Genomic DNA, 14764 nt, shown 5'->3' on the forward strand with positions numbered 1-14764 from the left:
AAATACCTATTATTTTTCATCAGAGCACTCCACCCACCCAGGGCCATGTCACTTGTAATCCTGGACCTCGGTTCTCTCACTCCAGGTAACTATTCTCTGCTGTCCCTTCTAGCCATGCAATTCTATAATTACATAAAATATGTCTTGTACCAACCTGAAAATTCAAACCTAGTCTGCCCTGATGCTATGACAGGCCTCTCTCTCTCTCTTTTTACCCCCCTGTGTCTGCCAAAACACATTCACAAATAGATACTCAATGCCTTTTGCTGTCTGGTTTAGCATGATGTGCAATTTAGTGTTCTAATTAAAGAGTATTTGGGAACCCTAGGGCATTTCATTCGGTACTTGTACTTACAAGTTACAGCCTGTTTGAATCATGTACATCTGGGAGTATGGTTGGGGATTCACCCACATCTATATTTTAGATAATCAGCTGTGTAATATTGAGTACTGATGAAGAATTAGAAAATTGAAGATTTAAAAGCTTCATGAAAATCAATAAACCACTTTCCCCCCCACCTTTCAGTAGGAAGACAAGAGTCAGTAGGGAATAAATCGCCACCTTTAATTGCCAATAATCAAATTCAAAGACACCTAAGAAAAAGCATTCAGTATCTCAGGTGGCAGTATTAAAAAAAAAAAAGAAAGGAAATTTCTGTGAAATTACACTGATGATTTTTTCACACACCAAGTGCTCTATATTTAATTGAATACTGTCTCTTCCACCTGCAAAATACATGTTGAAAACCCTGTAATGTGACTATCTCAATCTGAACTGAGCACAGTAAAACAAATTACCTGCAGTTAATTCGCAGCAAGCCTTAATGATGTTCTCAAATATTAATTTAGTCTTTACAAATTTTAATTAGATCTATAGAAATCTGATCTATTCTCTTGGTTTCCCTAAATGTTGGATTATCATAAAATCTTTTTGGGGTTTTGAGCTTTCATATGCTACGAATGGTTCTCAAACTTTGGAGTGTGTAGGAAGTACCTGGGCAGCTTATTAAAATGCACATTCCAGGGCTACACTCCGCCTAGAGCTTTTATTCCTGACAATTTTATTGAGGCATATTTTACATATCATATAATTCACACATTTCAAGTATACAATTCAGTGATTTAGGGACTTCCCTGGTGGCGCAGTGGTTAACACTCCACGCTCCCAGTGCAGGGGGACTGGGTTTGATCCCTGATCAAGGAACTAGATCCCACATGCATGCTGCAACTAAGAGTTCGCATGCTACAACTAAGGAGGCCATGTGCCACAACTAAGGAGCTAGCGAGCTGCAACTAAGTAGCCCACGTGCCCCAACTAGGGAGCCTGCAAGCCACACCTAAGGAGTCCGCCTGCTGCAACTAAGACCTGGTGCAACCAAATAAATAAATAAATATTTAAAAAAATAAATAAATTTACTAGGTTGTAGAAACCATCATCATAAATCAGTTTCAGAACAGTTTTATCTCCCCCAATAAGGTCCCTTATGCCCGTTTCTACCTCCTGCCCCAGGCAACACTAACCTACTTTCTGTTTCTGGATATTTACCTTTTCTGGACATTTCATATCAATGGAATCAAACAATATGTGGCCTCTTGTGTCTGGCTTCTTTCACTAAGCATAATGTTTTGGAGATTCATCTAAATTAAAGCATGTATCAGTAGCTTGTTTCTTTTAATTGGTGAAGAGTATTCTATCATATGGATGAACCACATTTTGCCCTTTCACCAGCTGATAGACATTTAGGTCGTTTCCATTTTGGGCTATAATGAATAATGCTGCTATAAACATTTGCAAGCAAGTCTTTGTGGTGACGTGTTTTCATCTCTCTTGGGTAGATATCTAACAGTGGAATTGCTGGATCACATGTTAATTTTATGTTTATCTTTTTGAGAAACCACCAAACTGTTTTCTAAAGTGACCGCACCATTTTATATTCTCATCCTCTAGAGCTCTGGGTCAACAGTTCTGGTTGGTGCAGGAAATGTGCATATTGAACCAGTTTTCAATAATTCTGATGCAGTTAGATCAGATCTACTCCTTAGATTATATGTATGATAAACAAACATGTGAGTAAAAGTTACAGAGAAATACTGACATGTTGAGCCTTCTGCCACAATTCTGGCCAAAATGGGTTCTTTCTTGGGGTGATGAGACAAACTAAAAGAGTCTCCACTGCAACAAGGGACTCTCTAATGGGGCAGCCAGAAGGAGAGAGAATGGGAGAGAAAATGGACAACCCACCATGAAATGATGCTAGATTGCTTTTTTCGTAACACAGGTAGCCAAAATGTTAAACTTTCTAAATTGCACAAGGTATTTACAAAACCCTTAAGCACTGCTTTAAGTTGGGGAAAGTAATCCAACATTAAATTTAGTAAGTGGTTCTTAGGACTACATTTCCTAAGGAAAAGTATGGTCTCCTGGAGATGGGAAATTACTTGCCGATTAGCTGAGCTATGCTGAGCAAGCTGTTATTTTAATAACTGCTCCTGGGGCGCAAGGAGGAAAACAAGCTGATTGTGATGCATCTCATCACCTATGTCCTGCCTGCGATGCCAGGAAACTTTCAAGGGTCTAGGGCTTTTACCTCCAGGGAGAAAGATAACACGACGTCTGACTTGGAGAGCTGGTTCTCACTCTCCTCACCCATGTCGATGATGGAAGCGTTGTGGCTGCGTTTGAGTTTCTGAAGCTTGAACTCGCCGCCTTTGGAAACTGGCATGCTCTCCAAATTAGCCATGAGCAGGTTGACGGATGACTTCAGCTCTTCAATGTACATGTTTTCCATTTCTTTGGATACAAACTTGGGAAATTTGCGTTCCTTGAAAAGAAAGAGAAAGGAATGAGCAGAGGAGTAAACACAGTCCAGAGCTCTGCTGACATCTACCACTAGTGACATTTGCCCAGATACTGTGGCATCGTGCTAGAAAAATGTTCAGCTGGGTTGAGTAGACAGCTGCCTGCCTTCTAGTTATTTATAATCTCTAACAGGTAAGAAACACATACATAAACATATAGTAAGAAAGAGGCAAATGTTTTATTATAGTTCTATTCCCCCCCCCATGTTTTCTCCAGCAAATTTGATCTATGGAAAGAAAAATGGGGTGATGTTCTTCAAATCCGGTCTCAATTCTAACAGTTTTTCTTTTTAGCAAAATGCAGCCAGTTGTTTTTAAGCTGAGGAGACAGAAAAGCACCCTATTTCTGGATATCTATAGAGATTTTCTCACATGAATAATTCAAAAGGAGCTCATTTGAGATGTTTCAAACACAGCCTGTGGCTATTTCTAAGAAGAATAGTTAACTGTTTTGAAGAAAAATTGAAAAAAAATTAATGAAGTGATGAAAAACATGATCAAAATTCCTTAGAAGAGAAGATAAAGCAATTCAGTATCAGAACTGAACTCTATATTTTTTCATTTCGTAAGAGTTCAGTAATGGCAACATGCTTTAGCCAACTTTATACCTCTGAGTTGTCCAGGTGCCTCAGATGAATAGAGTTTGGATCAATCACCTTCTGAAAGAATCATTTCCCACTTGAAACATGAACGTGCTCTCTGCAGCCCAGCTCCATAAATGAGCAGGTGAGTGGCAAATCAAATCAGTGTGACTTTTTTTTTTTTTTTTTTTTTGCAAGTGACAGAAAAATCCACTTGAACTGGCTTAAACAATGAAGGAATGTATAGGTTTGAAAATATCCTAGGGTAGAACCAGCTTCAGGCAAGACTGGAGTCAGGAGTCAGATAATATCATATAACTGAGTTTTTCCTCCAAAACTTGGTTTGGGTTTTTCTGGGCTGGCTTCATGCTCAGTCTGGCCCCTTCTAATGTGACAAAAAGATTGCTAAACATCTGTACCTCACAACACCACATCACACTATCTAAAGGAAGAGTGAACATCTCCTCCTGTAATGCTCACAGAAGATGGAGGATATTTTATCTCAGAATCCTCACCTGAAGTCTGACTTATGTGCATACCCTGAACCAGTTTCCATGGCCAGTGATGTCATGTTGAACTGCTTAGGCCGGAGTTATTTCCTCTGTCCCTGTGGCTCAGGGTAGAACTCCACCTGGGTCACACGGAACATGAATTGGTTTGCCAATTCTGGGTGGCAGAAAAATAAGACGTCTAATGTGTGGGCGCCTGACTTAAAGTCATCCAGCTAATTCTACTAAGTGGCCAGCAATCAACTGGATTTAATCTCTCAAGCAATTGAACTGAGAGATATTGAGATTGTGATTAGTGGTGAAACTGCAACAGTAAGATCATAAAGATAGACTCTTGGGTGGTTGCCATATTGTCCATATTGGACCAAGTGAAAGCAGAGTAAGAACTTGACAAAGAGCGAGAAAGAGATGGGGAGATAGAGGGGGGAGAGAGACTGTGAGAGGGAGGGAGGAGGGAGGGAGGGAGGAGGGAAGGAAGAGAAGAGGAGAGAAGAGGCTATTTAGAGTCACAGAAAGGAGCTTTGACTTCTATTGGTTTTCTAATTCTAAGAAAGCCAAGTTATTCCTCTTGCACTTTAGATCCCTGAGATTCTCTTATTTTCCTTTCAATACTCAAGACCCATATCTTCGAAACTTTTGCACAGTGGGCTGGCTTTTTATCATTCTTGGGCTCAATCAGAGGACAAATGTGAGCCTCAAAAATGTGGGTATCCTTTATGACAAAGGCCCTAGGCTGCTGGGCCATCATCACTTAGAAAATATTTACTGCCACCCAAACTGTGCCTGGCACAGTGTTAGGCATGGGGAGATCATGATGAAAGGATGTGAACTGTTCCGGAGCTTACAGCTAGTAGAGAAAGATCTTTAAGGAAACGTCAAGGTAGATGCTTGGTGGAAGTAGATGAGAAGTGATCTCTTCCTGAGAGAATCAGGGGTGGCTTTCCGGAGGAGGTGACCCTTAGGCTGAGAGTCTGATGGATGAGGAAGAGTTTGACACTGCGTTGAGTTGGCTGAGACAGGACCACTTTTATTTGCTCTTTTCTGAGAAAAATGTAATAGGCAACCACGAATCCAAGAAGGTCTATATAACTGAATGTGGTCACAAAATACTTCCCCATCTTCTTTTGAACATGGTCCTTCTAACAAGTGAAGAGAAGAATGCGATAAGTTAATTGATGTTAAAGGCTGCCAAGCAGCACAGGTTACATACTAACAGCCTGAAGGCTGGGACACTGATCTCTTTCCTCCTTGTACTGGGGCCCAAACCTTATAACTATATGGGATATTGGAGGAGCTGGGTAAGTGTATCTTTGATTTTACTGGCAGCTGCTGGCTCTGCAGTTGCCATGGAGATGGAAAGAAAAACGATTGTGTCTGTGAAGTGGGTTCTCTCCTGCCAATCAGCCTTACTATCAAGTGCGGTCCCTTCATCACACCCATCTTTGGGACTCACTCAAGGCCTTTTAACTCCACAGTCTTGAAATTTTGGAAGAAGACCCAGTGATTACAGACACCACAACTCTGGCCCAAAGCTGGCATCCACCAAACTTTTTGCAGGAGAATATTGGAAAAATCCAAAGAATGACCATTCCTCCCAGAACTTGGATAGTTCCTAATGACATCATAAAAAGAGGCTTATAAAACTGAAGTCTGGGGACTTCCCTGGTGGTGCAGGGCTTAAGAATCCATCTGCCAATGCAGGGGACATGGGTTCAATCCCTGGTCCAGGAAGATCCCACATGCTGTGGAGCAACTAAGCCTGTGCGCCACAACTACTGAGCCTGTGCTCTAGAGCCCGCGAACCACAACTACTGAAGCCCACGCGCCTAGAGCCCGTACTCTGCAACAAGAGAAGCCACCGCAAGGAGAAGCCCGCACACCGCAACGAAGAGTAGCCCCTGCTCGTCACAACTAGAGAAAGCCCGCGTGCAGCAATGAAGACAAAAATATATATATATATAATAAATAAAAATAAATTAAAAAAAAAAACCACTGAAGTCTGCAAGGGAAAACAAGGCCATTTTTCTGCTCTGAGTACTTAAGCCTTGAGAAGGAATAGCATTCTGTCAATCTAGGCTGAGGTTCTAAAAGGGTCTTCAACAGCAGCCCCACTATAAACACATTTCAAAAGCAGCCTCACAGACACTAGAAGGCATTTTGGGCACAGGTATTATGTTAATAGTTTCCTGGATTGGTCCTTTTACTCAAAGCTGTCGTTAAGTGGCTTAGTTTTACTTCCTCAGCTTTTATGAATTAGATGGGCTTCCTTTTCCTTGAATGAACGCCCTTGGCATTTAGATTTTTCTTTGAACTCAGATTCCCCTAGGTTCTTAGCTGCCTGACAAAGGCCAGAGTCAGGGAGATGCTACCTACACACATTCTTGCAGGCAAAAAATTGAACTAAATTTCTACCATGTGCTTGGACACAGGGTAGATGCCAGGTACAACAACATTCATTTGTAAGCTGGGGGTGGTATCATTCTCTGGTAGGAGAGGATTCCACTTTCATCTGATTGTTGGCAATGTATGGAGCAGAACTTTTCCATCAGGGAAATATTTGGATGTCATTTCTCACCTAGGCATATCATCAGTATCTGCAACGGGACCGTGGTATGAGATGGTCATTTTGCTTCTGCAGAGAATATGGTTTAAATGGCAACTCCCCATTGAAATGATAGCTTGAAAAAACAATGGTGTTTCACTCCCAGAAATAGAGACCTCCGCCTCTATTATAAAAGCTGTAGTATTTGTCTTATATAATCAGCTCAAGAATTTTGGAATTTTACCCAAAATGTGGCCAAAAGAACTGGCAAATATCACAGCAGCACTAATGCCACAAGCTGCCTGTTTAAGCTCCAATGTCAACTTCTCATCACACAATTTAAATAACTTAGGCTTAATTCCTGGGTGAAATTTGGGGACTCTTCAACGTCAACACGAGAGGATTTGGGAAAATGTTTGAGCAGGGATTAAGAAGTCTTTTCTACCAGATTTTAAAAAATGCATTCAGATCTCTTCATGGAGCTTTTAAGGCAGCGTGTCTGATGTTCACAGTGAGGGCTCACACAGCCGTCTCTGATGATTCGTTGGATGCTGGTGTGACTGAACTGATAGATTACAGGGTAGGGTTGCAGGTAGAGGAAAGTCACCTTGCACTTGCCTCCCTTCTCTCCCAGGAAGAAAGGACAAACATTTGTCTTTTGCAAGCACGTGAGGATAAGAATGCTGCTGGCGGAACCACCGAGGTCCCCACCACCTCTTTCCCAGATGCCAAGGAAATCAAAGTGGAAGGGATTCAGAATTCCAGGAGCCCATTCTGCCTGCTGCTTTTGCTTCATTTGGGCTTCTGGATAAACTGAAGGGAATGCACAGCAAATTTTCGTGCAAGAGAGAAAGCAGTTTCCTGGAGGGGCAACCGTCAGGGAGGGAGGAGCTGGGGGCAGTCTTGTCCTGGTGTAACTTCCTGCCTGTCATCTGACTACTCAAAAGAAAGAACGTGAAACTTGGAATTAAAGCACTCAGATTTCTACTTACTAGCTGGGTGAACTTTGATATGTCACTTAAACTCTTTGATGTGCCTAAACTGCGGAGAATCGTCGTTAACTCGCAGGATCATTTGTCACAGGTCTAAATGAGAGTTTACGTGAATTGCATAGCCAGTGCAAATTAATAAAGGACTGATTAGCAGAGAGAGAGGTCAGGATGCAGAAAGGTGAAGGCCTGGGTGAAGGGCATGTTGGATCTTTGGATTGGGGCGATGGGGAAATGAGGCTCTATGTTTGGGAAGGCATTTTGTAATGGTAGTGTGCATACTGGTTAAGAGAGAAGGTTCTGGTCAGTGAATGAGCTTGGCCAAGGCCTCTAATGTCTGTGCTTCAGACTCCTCTATGACATGGGGATACTAGGAGCACCTTTCTCATAAAGTTGTTGGAGGATTAGGTAGGTTCTCAAATGTAAAATGCTTAGAAGAGAGTTGGGCATAGTAAACACCGCATAAGCAACAGTTATTTTGTACACATCTTCGAGGGGCTCCCAATTCATAATGATCACCCCACCCAGAGCCCTACCTTGTCGGTACCACCCTCTCCCTCAGTGATGTATCTCTAGCATCCACGTGTTCACTGAGACCCTCACCCCCTTTCCACAGTGGACTGATCGATTGCTCTAGGGGTTGGCCCTTGAACTAAGCGGGGCCAATCAGAAGCCTGACTCTTGAAATTGTGAATGTGAGGGGGTAGTGAGAAAAGCGGAAAGAGGAAATTGGGAGAAAGATTTGAGAGAGAGGTCGACTGGCTGAATGGTTTCCTATTTGGCCATCCTGGAAACACGGAGAACTGTGGAATAGCCATGTTTCCCATCTGAGAAGCAAAGAAAGATGGTTTGCAGAGAAAGAAGGAATAATGAATGGGACACACAGACTCAAGGGAAGGGGGAAAGTCCTGATCACTTGGTGGCCCCTGGCTCCACTCCCTTCCTAGGTCTTGGCTGTACCTTGCCCATGGGCTCTGTGAGACATTCCTTGATCCCTAGAATCAATCCCCTCTTTTAAAAGCTTCCTTGAGTTGGTGCTTCTAATTTGCAATCAAGACACTCTACCCATCTTATAATTCAGAGAACACAGTGAATTATGTATGATGGATAACATCTATCTCCAGGAATTTCTGGTTATGATATTTACAGGAGCTGATGTTCAGCCATATGGGTTGAATTGCACACCCTCAATAAAATTCACTGTGATGCTACAAATAGAAAAATCAGGGCATGCTAAAAGAAGATAAGCATGGGTGCTTTGTTTCAATATCTTTTCAGGAACTAGCCTGTATCTGAGAACTTGATATTTAATTTTTAGTAGATGAGATACTTCTCACTCTTCCTCAGTATTAGCCAGGCTGGTTTAAGCAGAAGTAGAATTTCCTTTTCTTGGAATCCAACTAAACTGAAGGAAAAGCAGTTACACAGTTGACGGTCAGGAAGAAGTAGATCCAGTGGTTTGAACACCCCGAGGATCTCAGTATATTCTGTCTGTTTATCTTTGTATGTATGTTGGCTTCACTCTTTTATCTTCTTTCCCCTACTTTGAAGAATTGAACATGGCTGCAGACATCTTTCTACCACTACAGGACACAGCTCTGTTGGCCTACAGTCCACAGGTTCCAGTGAAGGGGTTCACTGGTTTAGTTGCATCCATTTCTGGACCAATCACTAATGGCCGGGGCAGGCTGGGAGATGTGATTGGTTCCACTTGGGTGAGGAGTCCACTTCCAGGACCAAGTAACTGTGGCAAGGGGGCCACTGGCATTAATGAATATTGCAAAAGAAGACAGTCAATTTCCAGGAGAACAGGAGATAGTAGTGTGCAGATTCTCATAGAAATCCTCCTGAATGTTTAAATATACCCTCCATATACTTTGAAATATACCCTCCATATACTTTGAAATATACCCCCCAAATACTTTGACCAAGATTTACTTTAGTTGCCTACTTCATTGTCCAAGAAAGTCTAGTTCTAAGTTGTCAATAACATCCTATTTGGTATCAAACTACCCAGTGGTGTGGGCCAAGGAAGAGAGTTTTTTTTTGTTGTTGTTGTTGTTTTTAACATCTTTATTGGAGTATAATTGCTTTACAATGGTGTGTTAGTTTCTGCTTTATAACAAAGTGAATCAGTTATACATATACATATGTCCCCATATTTCTTCCCGCTTGCGTCTCCTTCCCTCCCACCCTCCCTATCCCACCCCTCTAGGTGGTCACAAAGCACCGAGCTGATCTCTCTTGTGCTATGTGGCTGCTTCCCACTAGCTATCTATTTTACGTTTGGTAGTGTATATATGTCCATGCAACTCTCTCACTTTGTCCCAGCTTACCATTCCCCCTCCCTGTATCCTCAATTCCATTCTCTAGGTCTGCATCTTTATTCTCGTCTTGCCCCTAGGTTCTTCATGACCTTTTTTAAATTTTTTTAAGATTCCATATATATGTGTTAGCATACGGTATTTGTTTTTCTCTTTCTGACTTACTTCACTCTGTATGACAGACTCTAGGTCCATCCACCTCACTACAAATAACTCAGTTTCGTTTCGTTTTATGGCTGAGTAATATTCCATTGTATATATGTGCCACATCTTCTTTATCCATTCATCTGTTGATGGACACTTAGGTTGCTTCCATGTCCTGGCTATTGTAAATAGAGCTGCAATGAACATTTTGGTACATGACTCTTTTTGAGTTATGGTTTTCTCAGGGTATATGCCCAGTAGTGGGATTGCTGGGTCATATGGTAGTTCTATTTTGAGTTTTTTAAGGAACCTCCATACTGTTCTCCATAGTGGCTGTATCAATTTACACTCCCACCAACAGTGCAAGAAGGTTCCCCTTTTCTCCACACCCTCTCCAGCATTCATCGTTCGTAGATTTTTTGATGATGGCCATTCTGACTGGTGTGAGATGATATCTAATTGTAGTTTTGATTTGCATTTCTCTAATGATTAACGATGTTGAACATCCTTTCATGTGTTTGTTGGCAATCTGTATATCTTCTTTGGAGAAATGTCTATTTAGGTCTCCTGCCCATTTTTGGATTGGGTTGTTTGTTTTTTTGATATTGAGCTGCATGAGCTGCTTGTAAGTTTTGGAGATTAATTCCTTGTCAGTTGCTTCATTTGCAAATATTGTCTCCCATTCTGAAGGCTGTCTTTTCGTCTTGTTTATGGTTTCCTTTGCTGTGCAAAAGCTTTTAAGTTTCATTAGGTCCCATTTGTTTATTTTTGTTTTTATTTCCATTTCTCTAGGAGGTGGGTCAAAAAGGATCTTGCTGTGATTTATGTCATAGAGTGTTCTGCCTACGTTTTCCTCTAAGAGTTTGATAGTGTCTGGCCTTACATTTAGGTCTTTAATCCATTTTGAGTTTATTTTTGTGTATGGTGTTAGGGACTGTTCTAATTTCATTCTTTTACATGTAGCTGTCCAGTTTTCCCAGCACCAATCACTGAAGAGGCTGTCTTTTCTCCACTGTATGTTCTTGTCTCCTTTATCAAAGATAAGGTGACCATATGTGCGTGGGTTTATCTCTGGGCTTTCTATCCTGTTCCATTGATCTCTATTTCTGTTTTTGTGCCAGTACCATACTGTCTTGATGACTGTAGCTTTGTAGTATAGTCTGAAGTCAGGGTGCCTGATTCCTCCAGCTCTGTTTTTCTTTCTCAAGATTGCTTTGGCTATTCGGGGCCTTTTGTGTTTCCATACAAATTGTGAAATTTTTTGTGTGTTTGTATTTTTTACAGATTTTTTTCCTGTAATTGATACCTAGTCTCATAGCGTTGTGGTCGGAAAAGATACTTGATACAATTTCAATTTTCTTAAATTTACCAAGGCCTGATTTGTGACCCAAGATATGATCTATCCTGGAGAATGTTCCATGAGCATTTGAGAAGAATGTGTATTCTGTTGCTTTTGGATGGAATGTCCTATAAGTATCAATTAGGTCCATTTTGTTTAATATATCATTTAAAGCTTGTGTTTCCTTATTTATTTTCATTTTGGATGATCTGTCCATTGGTGAAAGTGGGGTGTTAAAGTCCCCTACTATGATTGTGTTACTGTCAATTTCCCCTTTTATGGCTGTTATTATCTGCCTTATGTATTGAGGTGCTCCTATGCTGGGTGCATAAATATTTACAATTGTTATATCTTCTTCTTGGATTGATCCCTTGATCATTATGTAGTGTCCTTGTCTCTTGTAATAGTCTTTGTTTTAAAGTCTATTTTGTCTGATACGAGAATTGCTACTCCAGCTTTCTTTTGATTTCCATTGGCATGGAATATCTTTTTCCATCCCCTCACTTTCAGTCTGTATGTGTCCCTAGGTCTGAAGTGGGTCTCTTGTAGACAGCATATATATGGGTCTTGTTTTTATATCCATTCAGCCAATCTATGTCTTTCGGTGGTAGCATTTAATCCATTTACATTTAAGGTAATTATCGATATATATGTTCCTATTACCATTTTCTTAATTGTTTTGGGTTTCTTGTTGTAGGTCTTTTCCTTCTCTTGTGTTTCCGGCCTAGAGAAGTTCCTTTAGCACTTGCTGTAGAGCTGGTTTGGTGGTGCTGAATTCTCTTAGCTTTTGCTTGTCCATAAAGGTTTTAATTTCTCCGTCGAATCTGAATGAGATCCTTGCTGGGTAGAGTGATCTTGGTTGTAGGTTTTTCTCCTTCATCACTTTAAATATGTCCTGCCACTCCCTTCTGGCTTGCAGAGTTTCTGCTGAAAGATCAGCTGTTAACCTTATGGGGATTCCCTTGTGTGTTATTTGTTGTTTTTCCCTTGCTGCTTTTAATATTTTTCCTTTGTATTTAATTTTTGATAGTTTGATTAATATGTGTCTTGGCATGTTTCTCCTTGGATTTATCCTGTATGGGACTCTCTGTGCTTCCTGGACTTGATTAACTATTTCCTTTCCCATATTAGGCAAGTTTTCAACTATAATCTCTTCAAATATTTTTTCAGCCCCTTTCTTTTTCTCTTCCTCTTCTGGGACCCCTATAATTCGAATGTTGGTGCATTTAATGTTGTCCCAGAGGTCTCTGAGACTGTCCTCAATTCTTTTCATTCTTTTTTCTTTATTCTGCTCTGCAGTAGTTATTTCCACCATTTTATCTTCCAGGTCACTTATCCATTCTGCCTCAGTTATTCTGCTATTGATCCCTTCTAGAGAATTTTAAATTTCATTTATTGTGTTGTTCATCAGTGTTTCTTTGCTCTTTAGTTCTTGTAGGTCCTTGTTAAACATTTCTTGTATTTTCTCCATTCTATTTCAAAGATTTTGGATCATCTTTACATCATTATTCTAAACTCTTTTTCAGGTAGACTGCCTATTTCCTTTTCATTTGTTAGGTCTGGTGGGTTTTTGCTTTGCTCCTTCATCTGCTGTGTGTTTCTCTGTCTTCTCATTTTGCTTAACTTACTGTGTTTGGGGTTTCCTTTTCGCAGGATGCAGGTTCGTAGTTCCCGTTGTTTTTGGTGTCTGTCCCCAGTGGCTAAGGTTGGTTCAGTGGGTTGTGTAGGCTTCCTGGTGGAGGGGACTAGTGCCTGTGTTCTGGTGGATGAGGCTGGATCTTGTCTTTCTGGTGGGCAGGTCCACGTCTGGTGGTGTGTTTTGGGGTGTCTGTGGCCTTATTATGATTTTAGGCAGCCTCTCTGCTAATGGAAGGGGTTGTGTTCCTGTCTTGCTAGTTGTTTGGCATAGGGTGTCCTGCACTGTAGCTTGCTGGTTGTTGAGTGAAGCTGGGTCTTGACGTTGAGATGGAGATCTCTGGGAGATTTTCGCCATTTGATGTCACGTGGAGCTGGGAGGTCTCTTGTGGACCAATGTCCTGAAGTTGGCTCTCCCACCTCAGAGGCACAGCCCTGATGCCTGGCTGGAGCACCAAGAGCCTGTCATCCACACGGCTCAGAATAAAAGGGAGAAAAAAAAGAAAGAAAGAAAGAAAGAAGATAAAATAAAATAAAATAAAGTTATTAAAATAAAAAATAATTATTAAGACAAAATTTTTAATAAGTAAAAAAAAAAAAAAAAAAGGACAGACAGAACCCTAGGACAATTGGTAAAAGGAAAGCTATACAGACAAAATCACACCCAGAAGCATACACATACACACTCAGAAAAAGAGAAAAAGGGAAAAAAATAAATATATCGCTGCTCCCAAAGTCCACCACCTCAATTTGGGATGATTCATTGTCTATTCAGGTATTCCACAGATGCAGGTACATCAAGTTGATTGTGGAGATTTAATCTGCTGCTTCTGAGGCTGCTGGGAGAGATTTCCATTTCTCTTCTTTGTTCGCACAGCTCCCGGGGTTCAGCTTTGGATTTGGCCCCGCCTCTGCGTGTAGGTCGCCTGAGGGCGTCTGTTCTTTGCTCAGACAGGACGGGGTTAAAGGAGCAGCTGACTAGGGGGCTCTGGCTCACTCAGGCCGAGGGGAGGGAGGGGTACGGATGCGGGGCGAGCCTGCGGCGGCAGAGGCCGGCGTGACGTTGCAGCAGCCTGAGGCGCGCTGTGTGTTCTCCCGGCGAAGTTGTCCCCGGATCACGGGACCCTGGCAGTGGCGAGCTGCAACGGCTCCCGGGAGGGGCGGTGTGGAGAGTGACCTGTGCTGCACACAGGCTTCTTGGTGGCGGCAGCAGCAGCCTTAGCGTCTCACGCCCACCTCTGGGGTCCGTGCTGATAACCGCGGCTCACGCCCGTCTCTGGAGCTCGTTTAGGCGGCGCTCTGAATCCCCTCTCCTCGAGCACCAGGAAACAAAGAGGCAAGAAAAAGTCTCTTGCCTCTTTGGCAGCTGCAGACTTTTTCCCGGACTCCCTCCCAGCTAGCCTTGGCGCACTAGCCCCCTTCAAGCTGTGTTCACGCCGCCAACCCCAGTCTTCTCCCTGGGATCCGACCGAAGCCCGAGCCTCAGCTCCCAGCCCCGCCCGCCCCGGCGGGTGAGCAGACAAGCCTCTCCGGCTGGTGAGTGCTGGTCGGCACCGAGCCTCCGTGCGGGAATCTCTCCGCTTTGCCCTCCGCACCCCTGTGGCTGCGCTCTCCTCCGCGGCTCCGAAGCTCCCCCGTCCGCCACCCGCAGTCTCCGCCCGCGAAGGGGCTCCTAGTGTGTGGAAACCTTTCCTCCTTCGCGGCTCCCTCCCACTGGTGCAGGCCCCGTCCCTATTCTTTTGTCTCTGTTTTTTTCTTTTGCCCTACCCGGGTATGTGGGGAGTTTCTTGCCTTTTGGGAGGTCTGAGGTCTTCTGCCAGCTTTCAGTGGGTGTTCTGTAGG

At 42.5% G+C, this 14764-nt stretch overlaps 1 protein-coding gene across 8 annotated transcripts in view; it reads right to left on the reverse strand.

Moving 5' to 3' along the window:
* The window catches only part of CADPS (calcium dependent secretion activator), a 474621-nt gene that overhangs the window by 247488 nt on the left and 212369 nt on the right, over positions 1–14764 (reverse strand). For all 8 annotated transcript variants that reach the window (XM_059937688.1, XM_059937691.1, XM_059937689.1 and 5 more), the window contains one exon: positions 2589–2822. In XM_059937688.1, the coding sequence (XP_059793671.1) occupies positions 2589–2822 (234 nt within the window). The remainder of the gene's footprint in view (positions 1–2588; positions 2823–14764) is intronic.

Source organism: Balaenoptera ricei, chromosome 11, assembly GCF_028023285.1.
Source record: "Balaenoptera ricei isolate mBalRic1 chromosome 11, mBalRic1.hap2, whole genome shotgun sequence".
NCBI lineage: Eukaryota > Metazoa > Chordata > Mammalia > Artiodactyla > Balaenopteridae > Balaenoptera > Balaenoptera ricei.